The sequence below is a fragment of the Venturia canescens genome, chromosome 9, assembly GCF_019457755.1.
Source record: "Venturia canescens isolate UGA chromosome 9, ASM1945775v1, whole genome shotgun sequence".
NCBI classification, from domain to species: domain Eukaryota; kingdom Metazoa; phylum Arthropoda; class Insecta; order Hymenoptera; family Ichneumonidae; genus Venturia; species Venturia canescens.
Genome location: NC_057429.1, coordinates 18,110,349 through 18,133,611, shown reverse-complemented (window position 1 = coordinate 18,133,611; position 23,263 = coordinate 18,110,349). Strand labels below are relative to the sequence as shown.

The following is a 23,263-nucleotide window of genomic DNA, read 5'->3' as shown; positions in this document are numbered from 1 at the left end:
CTTTATATTTTTAGGTACACAAACTCCACACAGGTATGGCTTACGCGATTTTCGGTGTGCATTGATAGTGAGCTCACGAGGCCTTATCACTGACTAACGCCTTCTCTCAGTGTTTTCTGTGTCGAATGAAACGATGATTCTTTAATTTTCTCAAATTTCAAAGCTAATAAATCTAAACTATATCATGTTTTTAGTCAGCTCAAAATGATGAAACTTTCAAATTCTACCGGGAGGTGCAAATATGCTTAGGAAATAGAAAAAAAACGGTTTAAATTTTCCTTCAAAACTATATATTTATACAATTTTCGTATTAACAGTACTCAAAAATCCATTGATTTACGAAGCATATTTTCAAGACAAAGAAAACAAAAAAGATCCCTCAAAACATTTTATACAATGCTATGAAAAACAAAAAATAATAAAACACACGACAAACTGCTTAAAAATCTAAACAAATATAAGGTTCGACAAAAACAGAATCAGACATAGTTTTTTTTTTCACGTACAAGAAAAACAAGAGCATTATCAAATTCCACAGTTGACTCTCAAGCATCAACTCGTTACTTGGTTGATTTGACGACAGTCGTCGCATTTATATCGCTGTTGCAAACATTTGTACGTATTTTTCTCGATTGACTGCAATATCGTGAATATCAACTACGGGAGTTATTCGGAATTAAATATTAATAAATAAACGACAAATGGTGTTGTCACTATACGATACAACGGAGACGATGAAATAACACAAAAATTATCGACGCAAAGAACAAATCGATTGTTATCGACACATTTTTTTGCGGTGTTTTCGTTCGTCTTTTATCTCGTTTATAAATAGGAATCAAACTCGTAAGCATTTGCAAAACTGTAAAAGTTCCTCTCGTTCGTAAACATTTTATTATATACAGTGCGTGATGCTTATTGCTATTCCACTTCAATGAAAATTACCGAAAATTCAACACTCTTTATTCGCTCGATCAGAGAAAAAAACAAATAATTTTCTTTTATACTTATAGCTCTTATGAGTGCAATGATTACTGACGAGATGGACGCAGTCTTGAGATAGATACAATATTCGTTTTGTTTTATTTTGTTGTTGCTTATTAATCACAGTTTTGACTGGTTCGAGTTTAACAGCCTAAAGTATGTAACACACATTTGAAAAACGTCATTGTTTCTCTTTCTCTTTCGAACATTATTTACGTTGCTACCAGACTTACATGCGTTTTAATAAATTAAGGCAAATGTTGCACTCTCTTTCGTTCTCTCTCTCTCTCTCTCTGTCTCATTCATTTGTTTTCCTTCCTTAATCCCGGCGAATCAAATATCTTCGCTGCTCCTTCCAATGTTTTGATTCAATAAATATTAGTGCGAAACGTTGCTCACCGTTTGTGGACGATAATTGCCACGACAAATCGATTTAACGAGAACACTTCGTTCTTCAATAAATAAGCCAATACATAAATGACAACATTTGATTTTGAGTCGCGCTCTGTTCCTGAATTTCTTCAATTTTCATCGTTTCCCATAACGTTAAACATTCAATGGAACGTACAAATTCGTCCAGTCAACACATTTGTTACTTTTATTCACTCCATAGAATTCTTGCAATTTATACAACAGACAAAATAATAAATCGCTCGTGAAAGGAGAAAGAAAATATTGAGTCTGCAGTTTCACGGAGTTTCTCGCTCGTACAATCGACCAGAGTCGAAGGAATTTCCGGAAAAAAATCATCGTCACTTTCACTAAAAATTCGATCGAGTTATGCCAAAGAGCATAAAGCTTCGTTAAAAAAAAAAAAGAGGTGCTCATCTCTGATCAGTCTGTTATTTGATGGAGATCCAGGGGGAAGGGGGAGAAAAGGGGTGAACGAAAGTAGCTTGGCCGTGAGACTCAGTTTTAGTTTCCCAATGAAAAATACTAGACGATAATTGGAATGATTACGATTAAACAATTATGAAAAATGTTATTTTTGTGTGTGTTCTTTCGTTTTTATCAACGTTTCATTTTTTCTCGTGTAGAGACATTAAAAATCCAAGCCACTGACGGTATATCGCCTCTCGTTCACAACTCGAAAGTTGAAAACTTTCGTTATCGAATTGTTCACTTCTTCGGTGATTCATCCACTTCCATTTTCTCGTTCTGTTTATCATCTTCTTCCTCCAGCGGATTATTTTCTTCTTTCAATTTTCCTTCGTTTCCAAAATTTTCTGCATTGAGAATCGGATCTCTCAGTCTCAAACGACGGTGGGAAGGCAATGCCACCCCCGAATCTGTCATATATCTCGATAAAACGTCTTGCCTACCTTCGTCAACGTTCTCACTCGTTTTTTCTTCCTCCGTTCGTGGCTCTGTGCTCGTATCTTTTTCTGTCTCCGGCCCCAAGTGATCCGATGGCTTTTCCATTATTTCGATATCAGAATCTGCAACATGATAAAAAAAAACCCTTTTTTTCATTGATTCGCATCACCCCACTACTATAAATCAATAAAAACATCGAAAATCGTCAGGAAACATTCAGAATCTTACGTGATCAATACCAAAAATTTATTCGAGCGAGTTAATTCCATTTACAAATTTCCACAATATATTTCACTAAATCTCTAGTCAAAAAATGTTTTTCCAATTTTTTATTTTTACTTTTTCCAAGCCTTTTTACTTTCTTTCCTTTGGATAATTTCTTCCCGTCGCGCTCGCTCGACCAAAATGGATTATTTTCGGGAGTGGGGGAATCGTTACAGAGATCAGACGTTTCGCAGGCTTTCAATTGATACATCGTACGTCGTCTTTTTTTCGGATCGAAAATCTTCTCCAATGTGGAACTGTGCAAAGGCAAAGATGTTGGAGTTTCGGTGTATTCGGGATCTCTTGAAACTTCGATGCACGGAGTGATGGAAGGATTCGGAATGGCGGGGGTTATTTTAACTGGAAACATGATTATTGGAATAAAAAGTATTTGTTTGAGACTGGAATTGGAAATGGTTCTTCCAAAATGTATGAATCACGTTTCATAGCTAAAATTGTGTTAAATCAAATCTTCGACCGAAGAAATCGTCTTAAGAATAATTGGCTATTGGAATGTATCATCGAACGCGAAAAAAAAATTTGAAATTGTCTGTAAAATTTTCATAGCTTAGAAACTTAGTTGAAAACTTGTCGCAATTGTTCACGGAAATCAATTTTTAAAACAGTCGGCTATTTCCAGATTTCTAATTACGAGTATTACGGAGAGAAAAATATTTGTTGCCCTCACGAAAAAGTTTTACCTGAACTCGACGACGCCGAGGAAATTTCAAGATCCGAAATCTTTGGTGATTGAAGATTCAATTGAGGTGAAGTTGGATCTTCGAGTCGCGGTGCCGATGGTTTTTGTTTCCTCGCTGGATTCCAGAAGTTGCAGTAGCAACAGCGGAATCCAAAAAATTCAAATTCTTCCTTCAGGGCCATGCCATTGTGGGATTCGCACATTTGACATATGAGTGCGTAACGGTTCGACGGCCCATCACCGACGAGATATTCCACTAAGCGATCCAGATAACTTCTTTGCTGAGGAAGAATCGGACGCGGCAGCGGGGATCCTACACAAATCGAATTCCCTTTTTTTTAATTCACTCATTTGACTAGGTAAACGTATGAGAAAAAGAAACAGCAAGAGGAGCATTGATAAGAAAAAAAAATGAGTAAACCAAACATTTTTAATGTGTTAAATATTCCACTGAAAAAAATACATCCAAAAAGCACATTTTCAGCGAAAGTAATTGCAATGAGGAGTGATTAATACTTTCTTTTAAGGGCTTGTTAAATGGCATGCTGTGTGAGCATGAAAATACTAACGAGCGCCGATCGTCGCGGCATTAAACGATCTCGAATTCTGCTGAAAAGGTGTCAGTCGCTGTGGTGTTATCGCGGGGGCAACACCAACTGGCACAACACCAACATTTGATAGCCTACCCATTGATGCGTTCGCCGAAGGATTCGAGACTGTCAAGGCACGTCGCCGTAATTCACTTCCGCCCGGAAGTGGAGCCACGACTGCTTGCGGTGTGCTCGGACGACGTGGACTTTCGACGACTGTTGGCTTATTGAACGTTTGCTGAAATTAACGATTTAAAAATTTTGTAAAAATATGAAAATTGAATTTTCATCAATAAAAAGTTATGAAATATCAATTACTTAATAATTCGACGATTTAGCAAATAAACATTTGTAAAATAAGAAAAGTCAAAAGAAAACTTTCACCAAAAATCGATAATTTCATCACAATTTATTTCTTAGAATGAGATAACGAACCTGAGGTGAGAGCTGAAACAAAAGAAAAAGAGCTTTAGAGGAAGAATAATAACACGATTGCATAGGTAATGAATAATGATTAAACTTACCGGTGTCATTCTGAGCTGATCGGGTGCAAATTTCATCAGAATTTCTTTAGCTTTTTTGTACGTCTCGGTTTCCGTTACTTCATCCAAAATTTTCTTTTTTTCCTGTTGCATTGTGCTGAGCTTGTCACGATTTCGTGATATTTTACGATTGTAATACCACGTGACCATTCTTTTTGTCAGAATTATCCTTTGTGAATAAAAAAAAGAAAATTAACAATCACTGACCAAAACCAAAAAAGTTATCGTTCCTATCAAACAGTGATCCTCTCAATAATCACCATTGATTTTCTGAAGCCACAAATAAAAGGAAAAAAAACAGAAAAATTGCACTCACACCAGAGGAAAAATCAATAAAGGTGTTATATAGAAAAAACGATCCCTCAGAGACGCTGGGAAGAAGTAGAAGTAGAAAACCACAGCAGCTATGATGTACAAAGCGACGCTCCAGATAATTAATGTTCCAACAATTTTTTTATGCCTCTGTTCGGTGGTTTGGCCATACTGCTGAATTTCTTTTATCTTCTGCTCGATTGATAAAAAAAATGGAAAAGAAAATGTGTGAACTATACATTGAGTCGTTAAGCTTGGAGCAATGTAATTTTATTTCTTACTTTTTCCTTACCGTATCAAGATCTTCCAAAACCTCAATTGTAGTTTTCTTTTTCTGGAATCGAAATAATTAACTTATACATTCAGTTAACTTTGGAAAAAAACGTTTTTCAGACTAGATATGTTACCAATATTGTAGGGCAGAAAATCATTGAACTAATTTGCACAAATATAAATTTGAAAGACAATCAAAAGTCAAATAAAGTTACTTCAAAGAACGAGCAACATTCAAGGTCATTTGGAGAGCAAGTGAAAATTTCTGTATATTGTTTAAAACAATAGCATGATTTGCGGTTCATTTGAAAATTACAAAATTTTAGTGTTTTTTTTTTCAACAGAGTAAGACTGCAAATAACTATCATATCAGCTTGCATGAGCATAATCTTCCACATTGAAACGATGAAATGAGTCATCAAAATGTCACTACAGGGATCAACGAACGTAAAAAAGGTACAGTAAAAAAGATGAAAGAAAACGATCGACCGGAAATAAAGTTAATTTTTATTCCGAGCGTCGTATACATAATTAATAAAGATTTGAGTATTCGGTGAATGACAATTTCTGTTTCGAATTGAAGCTCCATTGCATAAATTGAAAAAATATCAAATTTCGTAGAATCATTGACGATAAAAAATAATTGATAAGAAACGAATTAAAACTTTAGTCAATGTCAAAATTATTGCGTAATATTATTTTCTTTACTTCAGAAATATTCAAAATGACGCGCCTAACCTTCAAAACAATAAAATATGTAAGTACCACCCTTGTATGTAAAGAAAAACTCAAACGATCGGTCTCATTCGTAGAAAAACAATGTATCGAGCATATTCGTACAAGTTTCCAGCTGTTAGTTAACACAAATTAAGTGTATTATGAGTGATGGTGTTACTCGATGAAAATTAACCTCAAAATATGATTTCACAACAGCCGGAAGATCGGAAAAAATGTTTCAATGAGTAGTTGTCGGAAGAATAGACGATAACGATATGAGGCTTGTGATAACTCACCCGAAATCTGGAAAAAAGAATACCCATAATTGACGTTTTCTTTCCCTCACACTCTTAATAGACGCGTCACCGTTTGTTTGCTCTTTGCCACTGCGCGCTTTGTGTCACAAAAGAGATCCTCCTCTCCCACGGCTTGCAAAAGTATAACAAAAAAAAGGAACAAAAAGAAAAAAAAAAGTAAAGAGAAAAATTGCACACTATTTTAAAATAGACTGGGGCGTGCGCCTCTTGATTGCTTTTCAGCCGGGTTTTGCACGCGTACACGGCCTATATGTCACGTTGAACGTTCTTCCGCCCCACCGCTGCTTCTTCGTTAACCACCCCTCTCCCTCGCTTTTCCCTTCCGCTTGTCTACCGATCCAAATTTAAATCCGCGATGCAATATTGAGGCCAGTATATTTATAGAAAATTTCCCTGGCGCTTAGCGGATTTATCGATGACTTGCCCTACATCATTTTATTGTTATTCTTATTATTATTATTATTATTATTACTGGTATTATTATCATTATTACTATGCATCATCATTGCATCTCTGACCGTGAAATATTTATTTCCAAGTGCGAAAAAATCAACGGATAAAATGATTCAGACGACGAATGTTTTTTGTTTGCAGAGCGCGGTCTCGTATCCTTTTTATCATTTTGACGCTTAACGAGGTCGGTCACAATTCCACCTCACAGTTGAAACGCGAAATGACGTTTTGTAGGAGGTGATAATGCACGGACGACTCCGGACGAGTATCGGAAAGAATTTCGAGTCGGGGCGCGTGGGATTGCATCGTTAATTCGAAAGCGAACGGTTTTTGCTAAATGGAGCGCATCGCGCTGCTGTTCAGGTAGAAAAAAGCGCGCGTTTTGTGGTTCAGCCAAGTGCCACCAGGGGCCAGTGTTGCCAACTTAGGGGTTTTCCCCCTAAATTTAGGGGCAACGCAGATGCCTAGGGGTTTTTTTAGGGGCAATTTTTTTTTGGGGGTTTTTTTAGGGGCAACTTTTTTCTAGGGAATTTTTTAAGGGCTACTCTCATTTCGAGTTTTCAAGTGTTCGGTGCGTGTTAAAGACGAAATATTCTACCGAGACCGAGACCGTGTTCCGATACTGTGAGTACTGTAAGCCCTATAGGGATGGTACAAGTAGACTACCGCGCCACTAGTGGTGAAAAGTGAAAATTTTTGGGGATCTTTTATCATTATTGTATTATTATTATATATATATATATTCAATTATTATGATTATATTTCAATCAAAGTATTGAAAGTGCTACCCCAAAAACTTATAAATTATGACATTAGAGGCGCCACGAGTACTTTCGACCTGCCCTCTATCGAATCTGCACCATCTCTATTCGCTCTGTGCGCGTGGGCGGAGCCAAAAATCTAATACTACTACACTAATAGTATTAGTGTGTTCATGCATACTGCCAGCGCCACCATAAAGGGGACTCCGGCGTTTTTGGAGGAATACGTATACACGACACACGCTCACTTTCAAAGTAGTATGTTTACGCGCACGGAGCGAATACCAAAGCAAATACTCGCAGTACTCACAGTCACAGTCAATATCGGAACACGGCCCGAGTCTCTTGATTCTGCTCGCTCGCGTACCTTCTCGGATTGCAAAGTAAGTCATTTTCGTTTTTTGAAGTATCAGCGAAAAAATAAAAAAGGTATTAATAATTCAAACTTATATTCAAATTCATTACAGCATGCCAAAAGAAAAAAACAAAAAATATCTGCAAAAATATGTAAAGTGTTGGGAGACCGATTCAGCGCTTCAAGGTTAGTTAACATGCATTTTCTAAATTCGAATAAAATATATATTCATTCTCAATTTTTTCTATTAAATATTATGTTTAATTATTACGCTCTGTCCGAACGACAAAACGGTTGTATGTAAAGATACATATAAAGATACGTGGAAGTTGAAAGTGAAAAACGAGGATCGAATGAAAATAGATTCAGTTTTTACGTTTACAAGATTATTAAACATAATCAACTCAAAATAATGATTGTTCCAATTCGGTTAGTTTAATCTATGAGATGAATGTTTACTACACAGGGATTTCTTCAAAGCTTGCAGATCAACCGAGGTTTTCAAAGTTTTTTCCTGAAAAAGGTAATTTAAGTTATGTGAACCAGTGTGTTCTGGTTCGGTTCGTAGAATGTGTTTGATTAAGAGCTTCATTTGGTGGTAGTTTCACTGGTTTCTTTTTTCCTTTTCATTCCAGGTAGTTAACCTCAATTTGATTCCATTTTCACCTCCTCGTCTTGCTTAGTTTCCTACAATTTTTCATCAGTATATAGACACTCGTACTCCTTCGATTCCTCTAATACTTTTAATGTTTCCTCCAATGTGTTTTCACCTAATGTTTTAATATTTCTTCAAGTATGCACTGTTTTAATTCTTCTTTATTTGTGATGGTCCGACTAACTATTTTAAACATTTGTTAATGTTTATATGGACTTTCGCAATTGATATTGATAAATATCATAATTTATTATTATTATTAAATGTCTTGTGGTTTACATTATAGGTTGGCTAGGGCCTGATCCAACTGATACATGTTCTGCGGTCTGCAAATATTGTCGAATATCGTTGAAAGCTCACAAAAAGGATTTGATGAACCACGCAAAGACAGAAAAACATAAAAAAGCTGTATCCTTGGACAAATCAGCAAAGACATTCGAACCGTTGACTTCAACATTTGAGCCAGTTCTGACAGAAGCAACGAAGATCGCCGAATTGAAAATTGCTGCATTTATTGCAGAACATAGTTCACTGCAGACTGTGAATCACATGATCGACATTCTGCCGCAGCTGGACCCTTCGTCACATATAATTTCGAATTTGAAACTCCATCGCACTAAATGTTCGATGTTGATCAAGAACGTCCTCGGGCCTTGTATGCTCCAAGAACTTATCCAAGAAATTGGCGACGGTCCATACTCACTCATAATCGACGAGAGTACTGATCTTTCAACGCAGAAGGTGTTGTGTATCATGTTGCGATTTTTCTCTTTCGAGAAACGAGAAGTGGTTACAACGTTTTATCGGTTAATCAAATTAATCGATGCCGATGCAAAAAGTGTGCATAGTGCCATTAAACTTCAATTAGAACAAGATGGTTTAAAAGTTGAAAATATGGTCGGCATTGGCGTTGATGGAGCGAGTGTGATGGTTGGAAAACACAACTCAGTTACAGCTTTGTTTAAGCGTGAAATAGATGACCTAATCGTTATGCCATGTGTTTGTCACTCACTTCATTTATGCGCTGAAAAAGCATCGGAAATGTTGCCTCGTCCATTAGAATTTTTGGTTCGAGAAACGCATAATTGGTTTTCTTACAGCCCCAAACGGTTAGAAAAATATAAGCTTTTGTACGAAACAATTAATGGTAGTGGAAAACCGAATAAAATTCAGGGTCTTAGCGGAACTCGTTGGCTTGCTCGATCCGAGGCTATCGATACCATCTTAAATCAGTGGGAAGAATTGCAATTCTTATTTTCAATTGCAAAATCAGAAGACAATTGTCACATGGCTGCTCAGTTATACAACATCATGATAAGGTTACCCTACAAAGCTTTTCTTATTTTTTTAAAATACGAACTGAAAAGTGTAACGCAATTAAATTTGCTTTTTCAAAGTGATTACGTAGAACCTACGAAATTACTTGAGGATCTTTTTTTGATGTTCAAAAACTTACTGCAAAAGCTCGTTGTACCATCGAGCTTGCAGAAATTAACTGACAGTGAATTGATCAATTTCGATTTTCAATCTTGTTTAATGCATACTTCAGCAATGTATTTTGGCTACGAGTTTCACGTCATTGCTCAAGATATTGAACCAACAGAATTATTGGATGTTAAAGAAAGGTGCAAAAAATTTCTCTGTACTTTGGCTCAAGAGGTTCAAAAAAGATTGCCGGACAACTTATCTATCCTAAAGACGATGGCCGATCTTCATCCTAAAATCGCATTATCGCGAATGAAACCCAGTTTAACAGGTATTATTGCAAAATTCCAACGCACTCACTTATACGGCAATAAGAATGAGACAGAGTCAGAATGGAATCAATTGCAAAATAAATCGTGGCCAAATACAGTCAATTCCGTTGAATTTTATTCAGCCGTTTTTGTAGATTATGATTCTGCTGGTCAAAAGCGATTTGAAAACATTGCCAAATTTTCAATGGCTCTACTTACACTTCCGATTTCAAATGCAAGTGTCGAACGCGCTTTTTCGACATACAACGTAATTAAAAATAAATTACGAAATAAGCTGTCTCTTGAAGTACTGCAAAGTATTATGATGGTACGGTTCACTTTACAAAGACAATCCGGATCTTGCGTCAAATTTGTTCCTTCTGCCCGTATGCTCGAAATGTTCAACGTTAGTATGTACGATTTCAAAAATGCAAACAATACTCAGAAACAATGTGATTCAGTCGATGTTGTCGACGAAATATTCGATAACTACATTGGCGAAATATGAAGACGCGGGAAAAAAATTCTTACAATAAAATGTCAATTGTTCTCTTATTAATTTGTTATTATAAATAACATTTTTCACTATTTGTATTTATTCCATTGTAAAAATTACATGGTGTAAATTAAATGATAATTTAATTCTCACTAAATGTTTTTTGTTCAATGTTTTTATTTTCCGATATTTTCATTAAATTTTCATTACAGGAATATTTTTTAGATTATTATAATAAAATTCATTATAAAAATGTTTATTTTTATTTAAAAGTATAATTTTAAGCAATATTCAATGTTACGAAGGAATATAGCGCTTCTTCAAAAATAGGGGTTTTTAGGGGGATTTCAGATGGATTTTGGGGGGGGACGGTCCGTAGGAGTTGGCAACACTGCCAGGGGCACAGGTAGCATCGTTTTTCTTCGTTTTTCGCGGCAACGACAGGACTTAGGCGCGTTCAAGGAATTGCTATTTACGCTAAAAGCAACAACACATGATCTTTATTTCTTAGCGTTATCGGTACGTACAATTTTTATTGCCATTTCGGATAAATCATTGATATGAGGAATCGACTGCTCGATCAAATCGACAGCCTGTCGCGACACTTTTGGCAATCCGTAATTCTTCTCAACCCCTTGTCGTCCGAAAAGAAGATCGTTTGTAAAGAATCGACACACCGGTAAAACGTCAGAACGAACGTACGCGCTGCACGTCACGTTTGGACGCCCGCACAGCGCACCGGTCAATGCAATCAACAATTTTGATGCTGCTACTCCGCTCGATAACGAAGGACCTTTGCTCGACGAACTTGCCAATTCTTTGTCCGCTGATCTCAGCTCACGAACCAACATCGCTTCGTGCTCCTGCGTTACGTTAGAATTTTTTGATTCCGTAGAAAAAAAGGTGGGACAGAAATATAAAAAAAAAAAAAAAAACGTGTATGACCAAATTTTAGAAGAAATTTCACAATTTACCGGACTGAATTGATTGTACGGTTTGGCTTTTGACAATATCGGGACAACGGTGCACGGATCTGCACCGCCCACGATAGGAACAGACAAATACGACGGATTCAGGTCGAACAAATTAGCAGTCATCGATTCGATTCTCATCGCGTCGATGGCGCATGAACCAATAATTCTGTTGGGATCCCACCACCCGTAAAAATTATAAACTTCTGAAACCATTGGTAGACTCGCAGTCACCGGTCTCGCAAAAACTGCCACTAACGCTGACGGACACGTCTGTGCCATACAATTCGCCATTTTACTGATGTAACTCGACGTCTTCGAAAATTGTTCGAAAGGGCCCAATTTCCCCAAGCTAAAATCTTTCTCGTCCATCAAAGCAATGATATCAACCTACAATAGCATCGGAATCACTTTCATCGGTCACGAAAAATGCGTGCATATTTTCGAAACATTTTTGAGTTAGAAAAAAGTGTGAACTACTAAAAGTTAATTCAATAAAAAAAATAGAAAAAAAAACTGAGGTTATCTCGAGCTAAAAAAAAGTTAAGAATTCGGAAAAATTCAAGTTCTCTGTCAATGCATTTTATAAATGTTTGTTAATTTTGCTTACGTCATGAAGAGCTTCGGTTAAGCATGACCTGCCGTAATATTTGATTTTCGTCGAGGTGTCAATGTGACTGCAATCATTTGCGGCGTTGGCAAGTTCGTCATTGGGATCGGCGATGTTAATTCTTTCGATCAGTTTGCACTGTTTAAGAAGCAAAGACGCATAGATCGGCGTCATTCCGCCTCCAATTATTCCGATTTTCACATCACCACGATTTCTTGTGCAATCGTCTTCAATCCGATCGTTAAAGCTCGATGATGTGTCAGTCGACTTTTTGCTCTCTCCATGCTCAGCTTTAGGCCCTGGTTCGACGATTTTTTGTTGACAACTTGCAAACTGAATTTTCGATACGTTCGATAAAAATGTGCGACAGTGTTTTTGTGGGAGGAACATTTTTCATGCAGCCCACAATGAATTTCTACCGAAATTTGTTGTGAGGTTGAAACATTTTGCAGTAAACATTTGAATTTGTGAAAAAAATAAATGAAAAATTGACACTTTGTTGAACTGGAATCATATATATTTATCATTTGTTCTGTTGGCCAATATCAATCGAAATGGTTGATTGGCTTTTTGCACTGTGATCTTAATACATTATACTCCTAGACTGTATATCGTTGATTTATAATATACAACAAAACTTTGTTTTTAATTGGATCTCCTTATATTGAAGATATATTCCAAATATTTTTGCGAAATAAAAAATATTCGTATTTGATAATGAAACTAAATTATTTGATAAAAGTTCAGTTCTGTCGTATAATGAGGTCGGAGTAATCTTCGTTGGATTTGATTTCAAGGCACTTTTCATTGGCGATATGTAGCAGGGATATAACGGCGATGGGAAAGCTGAGGGCTTCGCTGTTGGTTTTGCTCAGCATTTTAGGTAGATTTTTATAAATGGCATTGAAATTCTTAGTCCCAACCATTTTTTCTGAGCACGCAAGGGAACTTTGTGGTTCAATGTTTTCTCTCTGAATGTCTAAAGCTGAGAGTTGTTTCCATATAGATTTTTTGAGTTGTCGCATATCGATTTTTTTGGCACGTTGTGAGAAAGGAATGAAAATTTTACTGTTCACTTTCGGAGCTTCTACGAGATTGTCGCCGGTGAATGCCTGAGTCATAGGGGTCATTTCATCAGCTCCGTCAAATCCACCGGTGTTATGAATTCCATCTTCGTTTGGTGGTTGATCATCAGTTCCGATGTTGGGACAATAATCGGTCGTGTCGAGCTCGTTATTGTAATCGTAGTCACCCACTTCGTCAGACACGTGAGTAGCGTTCATTCGATCTTTCTGGGATACATTGACCGAAATACACCTGAGATAGAATTGGGAACATTTCGCAGAATCATAATGGATATCTTGCGGCAAAGTTAATTTTTCCTCTGACCAATAATTCTTTGTCGTTTTGGACTGTAATTTGAGACAATTGTTACGGGTGGTGTCGAATTTGTTATCACAAATTTCTGTCATCTCGTCGTTGTAGGTAAGCACCAATTCTTTTCTCCGCTTGATAGCTTCCTGCGCGCAACCCTCGACGATTCTACTTCCCCCAAGATTCTTATTAGCGAATTTGATTTTCCAATGAGACGGTCCGTCCCATTGGAAATCGAGATTTCCCAGAAAATATGAATACTCCGAGTTTTTGTGGTGTTTTGAAGCTTGTACAACTTGTCTCAAATCGACAATGGCCTGCCTGCTGCGGTTGAGCGGACCACGACATCGGTCCATGTTCTCCATATTCTCATCCTCTTCTATGTCAAAATAATTCACTCCAGTGTGATTGGACTCCTCGTTGGGTGGCAAACTTGCGTCCAAATCGAACTGTAAATCTTCGTGAAACGATTGTGACTTTCCAGGACTTAAAGATTCGGCTTCATCGTCGGGAGACCAGCCAAGAAAATCAAAATTGGCAAACGACTGGCACATATCGTCATCGTTGAATGACCTTATTTTTGGGCATCGAAGAACAGTAGAATCAATGTTTAGTTCTTTCGTTGGATCCACCCTATCGAGAATCACATCGTTATGCAGATTCAGATAAATATCCTTGTTCGCGTGATAAGGTAATATCGCGAGATATAATAAATCTGTTGTTTGAGAATCAGCTTCGCTGAACATCAGAGATGCCGGATTAACAGTTTCCACTATTCCTTTCACAGCTGATGCTGCCACAATAAGCTTTTGCTTGCTCTTTCGTTTTTTCTTTACCCTATTCTGAGTCCCTGCCGCTTCTTCACCTTCGCCAGTTTCCATATTTTCATCATCTCCTCCCTGATCTTTCCTTCCGTCGTCTTTATCTTTATTGTCGTGCATTGCGCCAGCCATTTTCAAAATATCAGTGTGAACGCCGTCCACACGAAAACCATAGATTTTCGTGCTCACATCCAGTGATGTACTAGCCACTTGTAAATTGCTCATATTTCCATCTTTTTTTTTTATCATGTAAGACATGAAATCAATCATTTCTAAACTGAAAGCGTTTTTCATATTGATCTTGTTTTCTGTGCTCAACTTTATACACTGTGATACTTTCTCTGCTATCTGAGGATGTGACATTTGTGCCACCAAACCCAAGTCCATTGATCGCCTCTTATCTTGTAACGATCCAGAGGACTGATTTTTTTCACGACGTCGTACCAAACGTTCTGCTTCATCGTCATTCTCCTCGAGATCTGTTGATACCGGTCTATGTTGTGCTATACTTGATCTTCTGCGAAGCGGGGAAGACACCGAGGGCGTGCCATTCCTCAACTCCTCCACGACTGGATGCATCAGGCTCTTTCTACTTGTCATTTTTTTATTGTTCAGATATCGTCCTTGGGTAAAAAGTTTTGATAGGAGAGTCTACTTTTTCTTTTTTTTCTGATTTCTTAGTCCTTTCCCTTCTAGCCTATCTTTCGCTTAAAACAGAGAAATTTTCTGCAACTTTCTCCAAATCTGCCCTTACAATTTTCAACAGAGCGTAATAATTTTTCAGCTCTGCATAAAGTTTTTGCAAGAATTCCAATTCTTGGGTCGCCGTCAAGTCACTGATCGTTGATTCTGATCGACTGGAATTCGTATCCTGAAAATCAAAAGTTAGAGGAATAATCTTAAAAATTCTGAGAACTCGGTAGCAGACAAATTACGAACGTTCATTTGTTTTCTTGTCTATATAATGTTGCCTTTTTGTAGATTCGTTGTATTTATCGTCAATTATCATTGATCGGTCATTATTATTAATCATTAATTGCTCTTCGGAGCTTCGATTTTTTGCGTTGATATTCCGCGAGATATTTACGAAAATTGTAAAGTTAACCTAGCTTTAATATTTCATCGAATAAAAAATAGTTTTCAATCTCCAATCACTTTGTTGTGCACTTTTTTATAGTAAATTTAAGGAAAATTTCTCCAAATTTACAAAATCCTTAAAGAAAAGTTGAAAATACACGCATTTTATTCAAAATTAGCTTTTGTTTACGCGCCGAGTCAATCATTCGGATTCACCGACTACTCGCGTGGAGTCACTTCACTGTCAAATAGTTTCGCTTAAGATAGTTGAACATTTTTCTCACGTATTTAAACATACCTGTTCTTCCATTGATCTTTAAATGTTATCGTAACAAACCACAAGTTTTTTTATTCATGAATTAAAAAACTCGGAAAACGAGAAATTATACGTGCTTGATAAACAGTGACCAACCGCCGTTGGGACGCGCAGCAATGTCGTCAACTTGCAGCAGCAAAAAATTTCAGAGGGTGCTGCAATTATCCTCAGACAAAGCCAGGCAAAGCACTCTCCCATCTTCTCAGGGTGGCAACACTGAGCAATGTATGTATGTATCAACAGAGTTTGAATTCGAACGCATGCGCGATATGGCATCCCAGAACTTCACGCAGCACCCGCTAAGCGCTGCTTTTCCGTCAACGGTCCGAAAGGCTCACGCATCATTTTACATTTCTCGTTCTGGTAAATCCTTAATTACCTGCAGCCGCCCATCAATATCTTTTATTATCAACCGTATATACAGCGGTTGGTTAGAGTTCCCTACTATATCGATCAAGAATATTGAAGCCCTCAGCAGTTCGGCAAAACTGGCGTTGCGGTGCACCGTTTTGGCACGTACGTTGCAACAAGTGTTGCGTTTGTCGAATTCAAAGTTATCGAATTGTATTCCCAGTTGTTTTTTAATTTATCGTGTTACGTGTGATACCGTGAAGAATGAGATTGCCTGTGTGATAAAAAGTACAATACTCGTTGAGAGTTATTGGTGCTAGGCATTGAGGCGGGTTTTTGTTTACTTTTCATTTCGTGGAATCACACGACGAAGACTTCGCACAACATCCCAAGGATTATCGCGCGGTGTTATGCATCAGGTAAGTGGGCAAAACTTTTCTGTCTACCAGTCGATTGTGAATAAATTTGAGCGCGAAAATGAGCTCTTTCCCATTTTCATTTATTCGGGATTCTCTCAAACAAAACTCCCATCAGTTTAACAACGAAAAGTGAATTTTTACTGGGTAAAACTGACAGTTTTGGCCGAGGTCCAAAGCGACCTGTGGTCGTCACTTTCTTTTCACTTTACCGACATCACTGAACGCGCATTCTGACATTTATGACTGAGAGAAATAGACACCGATATTCGTGAGGCTACGTGCATTCATACACATAGACAATTTGAGATTGCGAATTAGGAGAATAAATTGTCTTTCGAATTGGCAATTTGTGGACGGTAGGAAAAAGCCGTTCGATGCGTAATCGAGTATCGCGAATAAGTCAATCACTCGCAGCGGTCTCATCACCCTCGTTTCTCGCCAGTGTCACTATATTTGTGTGAATACGTTCGCGTAGCTGTGCATGGAACCAGATAAAAATCGTCGATTTTCTCGAATCCGTAGCTCTCGAAATGAAACTTACTTGAAGTAGCAAAATGTTCGAGTCTCTGCGCACGTGCCTGGGAGACCCAGGTGTGCACACGTTGATTCAATTACCGATAATTTTTTCGAAAACCGGAGAAAAAATGAAATCTCGAGACTTCAGCTTTTCGATGATTTTATTTTTGTAGACCATGCCCGCATACGATAGAAAATCGTCAAATTTTTGTCTCGAACAAAAAACCAGGGTAATTCTTCAAGAATTTCAATTTTTTCTCTCAAACTTCAAAAAAATCGCCCTTCCTTCACGATGACGATAAAACTGAATTTTTTATATATTATTTATTACGAACGAATAAGTGGAAAATGAGATTATTCGCCTATAAAAAGATCAAACGGAAAGAAGCGATATGGGTTACTCGGTGATTGTACTTTAACAAGTAAATCGGTTGAGCGAACACAGGGCAGCTGCGCCATGAGATAAGAAACGTCACCGACAAGCGGGACAACTCTCGTCAGTTCGATCTCACGCGAACAAGGCTTTTGCCGAAAGTCTCTCCGATTTCACGCGTAGCAGTTTTTTTTCTGTTTTTTCCCTCTACATTTAATATTTGTATGAAAAGCAAAAAACTTTTTTCCCATTTTCATTATTCTTTGGGAAAAATTGAGCCAAAATTCGTTGAAATTTTAATTTTTCTCCACCGAACATTTTTTTGCATAAAAAAAGAATTTCGAGCATTTCTTTTGTTTTTTTTGTTTTTTTTTTTTTTCAAATCGAGCCTCGTCCTTCGACACTTTCTGGTGCTCCACGCTTCACGACCGTTTCCTGCTTCACTCGCTCCAATAAAAAATCGTTTTTCTTCTTCCACCGCTGCCCCCGACGATTTTTCATTTTTATTTTCATCGCACCTTGTTTTATTCTCGGTTGACCAATAGCCGAAGCGGAATCGGCGCTTTCTTGTTTCACAGCTCGTTTCGCACCACCCCCGTAATCTCTAGCAGGGTGAAAATCACGTTTCCGCGCAGCTTCGCGGCTCCCCGAGTGCCCCGAAGAGCTGAGTGAAAAGCTTTAGAATGCCCTGTCGAGTTGAGGGAGAACAACGCTCGCGCGAGTCTCGCGGACCGGCTCCAACGCTTTCGCTCGCCGAAAAATCCCGTCAATTCGTAATGACGGAACCTTCCGAGTTCGAGGGTCCGGACGAGCCGGGAAAAAAATTCACGGAATCCGCAAAGCGCGAGTTGATTAACATCCTCGGAAAAATCGACCAACTCGGCGTTGCCTCGCGCGCTTCGCGACTTTGGCGCTTCAATTCTTTGCTCGGATACCAAAAATCGCGATCGAAGAAAACTTTTGTCTCGCTCTTTCTCGTGCTCGCTACAGTTTCGTCCTTTTTTGCCAATCGTTATTTCAACTCGAACGTCCATCGGAAGGTAAGTTCGAAAAATTGGTTTTTGGAGGGTCGAAACTCAATGGAGCAATCCGAGGATCGAAGACACGAACATTTTTCCCGAAATTTTCATCCGCATTTCGGCTATTTCGACTTGCATTAATGACTCTTGCTGGGCTCTTTGCATCGCGTCCCAAAAGCAGTGGCAAATAAATATTTTTCAAGTTTGCCGGAGCACCAAAAACGTTGAAAATCTTTCTGTCATCGATTCGTCGTTAAACATGATTTTTAAACGGAACAAAATGCTCCTCCAGCTCGTGCTTTGCGAAATTGAAATTCTGTGTGCCAACTAAATTGCACTTTCGATCGAAATATTCTCGGAGATTTAACTTAACATGAAAATTTCAGTGCTTAATAGAAGCGCCAGCGGTATTTCAAAAAGTTTTCCGCCCTCCGGAGGACTGCTCGATCTGTCGGGACGTCCAACAGGTTGAAAAGATAGCGAACGTTGATCCAGTTTTGTTCGAAGAAAGGTATGTGATAATTAATGAAAAGACCATCCATTAAAGATTGATAAAAACGAACTACGTGGAAATTAGTCATCGAAATTTTTCCTCAATCGATTCAATTGTCCACAGACAATCGATGCCTTCAAATTTTTCATGTTCGAAGAGTGACACTCAAATTCGGTTAATAAAGAAATGCCCTTTTCTAGTCTACGAAAATGATTTCGATTGTTTTTTTATAGAACTTGTCAATTCGTGGGCAGAAAAATTTAGAAAAACCTCAAAAAATCGTTTTCTTTAAATCTCCTTTTATGAAAAAATCTGCCGTCAATAATTTCATTACGAACCGTCGATTTGATGTTGAAAGCGAATAATTTTTTTCCCCTTTCGAAAGATACGCGTATTCAGGGCGCCCGGTCGTCGTGACCGATGCCACGGTCAACTGGACCGCGATCGATACATTTTCGTATTCGTTTTTCAAAAATTTGTACGCCGGCCAAGACGCGAATTGTCAGTTTTTTCCGTACAAAACTGGATTCGAAAGTCTCCAGGATGTTTTCAACATGAGCGCGGAAAGGGCGCTCCTCCTGCCGGGAACGAAGCCTTGGTACGTCGGCTGGTGAGTTTCAAGTGCTCGATGACCCGCGCAGCCCTGTGCGAGCATCGAATTAAAGTTTGAGAAATCGAGTCCAAAGAATTTTCCTTCCCGTCTATAAATTGTCGCAGCCTCGTTTCGTCTTTTCGTTTCCTTTAAAAACCGTTTCATTTTATTCAATCGTTTCGCCACCGGAAGGAGCAACTGTGATGAAAAAATCGGCACGACATTGCGCGAGCATTATCAGAGACCGTACTTTTTTCCGGAAACAGCAGAAACGGAAAAGACCGATTGGATTTTTATGGGCAGTAGCGGCTATGGCGCTCCGATGCATGTGAGTACCGTGGTTAAAGAGCGTGTCCAGTAAAGTCCAAATTTTAAGTAAAATTTCAACTGAATTTCGACTTCGCTTCGCATTTTCAAACTCCTTCGATGCGTTTCTTCGGGGAAAATATTTTCCTAAAGTTCACCCATGCCTTACGCACATTTCGAAACATTTTTCCAGATTTGTTTTTCTCCCTTTTCCGTTATTACTCTCGATTGTACGTAATAATGAGAACACTGAACGAATTAAAGTTGAGCACTCCCTCGAATAACTCATTCGCAATTGTGTCGTTGGGAAATGTTTGCGAGCAGGTCGATGACGTGGCGTATCCATCGTGGCAGGCACAAATACGAGGAACAAAGCTGTGGATTTTGGAACCACCTCGAGAATGCCATTATACTTGCAAACGAGTTGAAGTCGTCGTACAAACAGGAGAAATAAGTTGGTTCAGATTATAAATATGCTACAATAAGAGACGAAAAACAAAAGTTTTTGCGATCTGGTGTTTACTTTCCATTATTTATGCACCAAGTATTTAAATTTCTTTATTTTCACTCTTCAATTTCGTCGCATTTTTCTCATCCCTCGTTATTTATTAACATTTTTTTGTCTCCACAAAAACTTGAAGCTTTTTGACAAATTTTCGAGGATTTTTCGTCAAGCACAAAGAGAAAGTTGACCAGTTTTTGTGACAGACTCGCAACGACACTCATTCGAAATGAATGAACAATCTTGAACGAAATGATTGTGTGGTTTGCTCACGCGAAGGTTTTTATTTTTCAGTTATTTTGGACACGAATCGCTGGTACCATCAAACAGTTATAACGTCCGATGAAATGAGCATAACGATCGGAGCGGAATATGATTAACGAGTTTCATCTTTAAAGTTCGTTGAAAAATAGGCGACCTACAAATCTGTGCGAAAACTTGTCATTTCGTCGTTTGAAATAAAAATGTGTGAAAATGTATAAAAGTTTAATGAAGTTGTTCTTTGTCAATCCCCCAGTGGTTTTTTTGAGGTACTTTTTTTTTGAAACTTCGCCTCGTCCAGCAAACGACTTCGGTATTCCAATCACCCGCATGTGAGCAAATAATTGGACGCTCTTTCGTACGTCCTTAACTAATCTGACTAGACAGTCGAGTTATTCACAAATCCCTGAGGAGAAAATTATTGGCAGGATTCGTCACGTGCTTCAATCGTGCTCCAATTTATTTGGGAGTTCTTAGATTCCATTTTTCAGAGCTTGTTCCAAATGATTTGCCCCCTGCTCACCGTGGTATTTCGAGACAATTATTTTGTAGCTGAAACTCTGAATTCGAATGGTCAAAAAATAAAATTTCTAGATTTAAGAATCGCTGAGTCGAAACAAATCGTCCTGTAATGAGAAATATTTTGAAAACAGGAGTGAAAACGACAGCACGAATATAATTGGGGGACAAGCTTGAAAAAGATTTCGACAAGACAAGACATTCGGGAAGGGGCCCCAACCGTCGAAAATCATAGGCCAATGAACTCGACTACGCGAGCCCTTTAAAGTCCCCAGCTGTTGGTGGTCCGTTTGGATTGAAGCCTGTGCGGAGCGTTCCCAGCTCCCGCAGTACCATTCGTTCACTTTATGCTGATTTTTCCTGCACAGACATTTTCAGCAACGTCACACCGAAGAAAAAGCCAAGAAAATGTTCAGGGTCTCGATCACGAGTCAACAAAATCAAGGATTTTGAGTCCAGACGATTCTCTTGCAGGCAGGATGAAATTTGACGCTTTAAGGGACTGCGAAAATGGTGCGGACGCAGGGGCTCGAGGCGGCAGAGCAGAATTCTGGGTCAAGTTGAAGAAAAAGTGGCTGGAAAGTCAGGAGTTTGTTGGGTTCGTGACCTCGTATCTCTGAAAACACAGCTTAAAGTCCCAAATTCCCATTTGCCTTCCGTAAATTCAGATTTTTTCGAACCGAGGATTTGTTTGCGACCAAAAATCAATTGAATAGCTAACCACGAATGCGAGAGAAGAATCGAGTGTTTTGACCACTCTCGCACACCTTTTGAACGCGCATCTAATAATCATGTCACGTGCGCCCAAAGGCTTCGAAGGGTTTCCCTCCTCGTCGGCGATTCGGGTGTCCCTTTTTCCTTTTCTCTCGCCCGACCACGTACCTAATAATCCATCGTACAGAGTGCACACATACGGGCGGGGAATCTGCTTGGGATACGTCAAAAATAAAAAAGGAAACGGTTCCGCGTGGCACGGGTCTCCCCTTAACATATGAGCGTGTGCGACGCGAGTACAATTCACGCAGATGGTTCGCTCTCCTGCTTTCCAGCACCTGGCGGCAGGTGAGGCCTTTGGCCGCTGCTCTAGGGGGGCCCCTTCTACCATTGAGGGTTTGGTAACACACCCAGCCAAGGCTTCCTCGTCCTCGTCGTCATCGAAGTCCTCGAGTCCTCCGAATTCCCGTTTCCTTGGCCCCTCCGCTGCCCTTCCTTCGCTTTTTTCCTCTTTACATACTTACCGCACCGATCTCCGCTTACCTCACCTTACCATGTGTTCTCCCCGACGATCACATGCGCTCGCAACTGTGACCGGTGAACCGTTGTGTCGAGCATGGACGCGCTAAATTCGATAGAATTTCTAATCCTTCGATTTTATGGGAATCGAGCATTCGGAGATTGGAAGTAAATTAATTGATCCTTAAAAATGAAAATTGTGCTGAAACAATGAATCGTGGGGAACAAAATAGTTTCGGTTATTGAACTAAATTAATAAATCCTTGTTGTTACGACAACGTCGTAGAACCAACAAATTTTCTTCACGTTCTAAAGCTCAATAACCATTAGTTTGAGATATCCTTGGACGACAAATTTCGAAATGCTTTTTAAGGTAGATCATGCCCGTAGTATCGCATTTTATGAGTCTCTGAATTGGCTCGATTTTTTCTTCTTAATTAAAGATATCATCACTCTAAATTGATGTCAGAGTCATTTATTTAAAATTGTAAATACACTTTTTCAACTTATATTTTGGCGAATGAAATTACAAAATCTCATTCGTCCCTGGCTAAAATACTACAGTTTTTTTTATGTAAAAAATCGCTTTAGAGAACGCAAAGGGAAAACACAAAAGGAAATGAATCGAGAAAAAGTGTTAATAAATAGTCTTGTCATAACAAGTTACGAATCCTCATTTCACCAATTTCGTTCAATCTTTAACGCAGTGTATCTTTATTACTGATAAGTATATTAATATTTAAACTCATTTGTCTCAATAACCAATAAGACGAACGCTTTAAAATTAGATATGCGTGTGAGTCGATTGCCCATTGAAGCTCTATGTAAATTTCAAGACTTTCATAAGAAAATTGTTTCGTGAATAAAGAAAAATTCATTCCTAATTTCTGAAAAGATTGCGTTACCTCAAGTTACGAAATTCCTCAACGAGTTTCTCACGATACGTCCAAACGTTTGAGAAGAGTATGATTTTTTAAAATTCGCGTCGAAGCGTTTGAGAAGTTGGGAAAAATGTGTCCCTTCAAAATCAGCGTTCGT

The 23,263-nt window shown here is 38.5% G+C and overlaps 5 protein-coding genes across 11 annotated transcripts; 2 read left to right on the top strand and 3 right to left on the bottom strand.

The window, feature by feature from the left end:
- Positions 1-273: 273 nt before the first annotated feature.
- Lnpk (zinc-ribbon metal-binding protein lunapark) lies at positions 274-6,296 on the bottom strand. 5 transcript variants are annotated; one of them, XM_043429111.1, is made up of 9 exons: positions 5,996-6,296; positions 5,002-5,043; positions 4,714-4,901; positions 4,380-4,566; positions 4,291-4,302; positions 3,835-4,093; positions 3,267-3,578; positions 2,307-2,423; positions 274-2,192 (listed from the first exon to the last, which is right to left on the bottom strand). In XM_043429111.1, exons 1-9 carry the CDS (start codon positions 6,020-6,022, stop codon positions 2,104-2,106), a joined length of 1,233 nt encoding a protein of 410 aa, XP_043285046.1. In that variant the 5' UTR covers positions 6,023-6,296; the 3' UTR covers positions 274-2,103. The 5 variants fall into 5 exon arrangements, with proteins under 5 accessions (XP_043285046.1, XP_043285045.1, XP_043285044.1 ...); XM_043429110.1 differs by having other exon boundaries at positions 274-2,210; positions 5,996-6,295; XM_043429109.1 differs by having other exon boundaries at positions 274-2,423.
- Positions 6,297-6,959: 663 nt separating this feature from the next.
- LOC122415933 (uncharacterized) lies at positions 6,960-10,531 on the top strand. Of its 3 annotated transcripts, none has more exons than XM_043428539.1 (4): positions 6,960-7,613; positions 7,698-7,771; positions 8,066-8,108; positions 8,527-8,624. In XM_043428539.1, the coding sequence occupies exons 1-4, from the start codon at positions 7,404-7,406 to the stop codon at positions 8,533-8,535; spliced, it is 336 nt and encodes a 111-aa protein (XP_043284474.1). In that variant the 5' UTR covers positions 6,960-7,403; the 3' UTR covers positions 8,536-8,624. The 3 variants fall into 3 exon arrangements, with proteins under 3 accessions (XP_043284474.1, XP_043284472.1, XP_043284473.1); XM_043428537.1 differs by having other exon boundaries at positions 7,401-7,613; positions 8,052-8,108; positions 8,527-10,531; XM_043428538.1 differs by having other exon boundaries at positions 7,402-7,613; positions 8,527-10,531.
- A 419-nt stretch (positions 10,532-10,950) lies between these two features.
- Positions 10,951-12,490, bottom strand: LOC122415932 (malate dehydrogenase-like). The gene is made up of 3 exons (XM_043428536.1): positions 12,054-12,490; positions 11,447-11,833; positions 10,951-11,335 (listed from the first exon to the last, which is right to left on the bottom strand). The coding sequence occupies exons 1-3, from the start codon at positions 12,441-12,443 to the stop codon at positions 10,973-10,975; spliced, it is 1,140 nt and encodes a 379-aa protein (XP_043284471.1). The 5' UTR covers positions 12,444-12,490; the 3' UTR covers positions 10,951-10,972.
- Positions 12,491-12,532: 42 nt separating this feature from the next.
- barr (barren) lies at positions 12,533-15,773 on the bottom strand. Its single transcript, XM_043428535.1, has 2 exons — positions 15,624-15,773; positions 12,533-15,119 (listed from the first exon to the last, which is right to left on the bottom strand). The coding sequence occupies exon 2, from the start codon at positions 14,846-14,848 to the stop codon at positions 12,797-12,799; it is 2,052 nt and encodes a 683-aa protein (XP_043284470.1). The 5' UTR covers positions 14,849-15,119; positions 15,624-15,773; the 3' UTR covers positions 12,533-12,796.
- Positions 15,774-18,001: 2,228 nt separating this feature from the next.
- On the top strand, positions 18,002-20,702 carry LOC122415624 (uncharacterized). The gene is made up of 6 exons (XM_043427906.1): positions 18,002-18,340; positions 18,706-18,830; positions 19,198-19,422; positions 19,597-19,732; positions 20,035-20,164; positions 20,507-20,702. The coding sequence occupies exons 1-6, from the start codon at positions 18,077-18,079 to the stop codon at positions 20,590-20,592; spliced, it is 966 nt and encodes a 321-aa protein (XP_043283841.1). The 5' UTR covers positions 18,002-18,076; the 3' UTR covers positions 20,593-20,702.
- Positions 20,703-23,263: the final 2,561 nt, after the last annotated feature.

Coding starts and splice junctions, on each gene's coding strand:
- Lnpk (XM_043429109.1), bottom strand. CDS start 6,022: ATGGGTATTCTTTTTTCCAGATTTCGG. Junction 5,044..5,995: donor TTCTTTTTTCCAGATTTCGG/GTGAGTTATCAC, acceptor TTTCGATTCCAG/AAAAAGAAAACTACAATTGA. Junction 2,424..3,266: donor CTCGGCGTCGTCGAGTTCAG/GTAAAACTTTTT, acceptor ATCATGTTGCAG/ATTCTGATATCGAAATAATG.
- LOC122415933 (XM_043428537.1), top strand. CDS start 7,699: ATGCCAAAAGAAAAAAACAAAAAATATCTGCAAAAATATGTAAAGTGT. Junction 7,772..8,051: donor GACCGATTCAGCGCTTCAAG/GTTAGTTAACAT, acceptor TTTACTACACAG/GGATTTCTTCAAAGCTTGCA. Junction 8,109..8,526: donor AAAGTTTTTTCCTGAAAAAG/GTAATTTAAGTT, acceptor TTTACATTATAG/GTTGGCTAGGGCCTGATCCA.
- LOC122415932 (XM_043428536.1), bottom strand. CDS start 12,443: ATGTTCCTCCCACAAAAACACTGTCGCACATTTTTATCGAACGTATCG. Junction 11,834..12,053: donor TAACCGAAGCTCTTCATGAC/GTAAGCAAAATT, acceptor ATGCTATTGTAG/GTTGATATCATTGCTTTGAT. Junction 11,336..11,446: donor CGTACAATCAATTCAGTCCG/GTAAATTGTGAA, acceptor AACGTAACGCAG/GAGCACGAAGCGATGTTGGT.
- barr (XM_043428535.1), bottom strand. CDS start 14,848: ATGACAAGTAGAAAGAGCCTGATGCATCCAGTCGTGGAGGAGTTGAGG.
- LOC122415624 (XM_043427906.1), top strand. CDS start 18,077: ATGACGGAACCTTCCGAGTTCGAGGGTCCGGACGAGCCGGGAAAAAAA. Junction 18,831..19,197: donor CCAGTTTTGTTCGAAGAAAG/GTATGTGATAAT, acceptor CCCTTTCGAAAG/ATACGCGTATTCAGGGCGCC. Junction 19,733..20,034: donor GCTATGGCGCTCCGATGCAT/GTGAGTACCGTG, acceptor GTTTGCGAGCAG/GTCGATGACGTGGCGTATCC.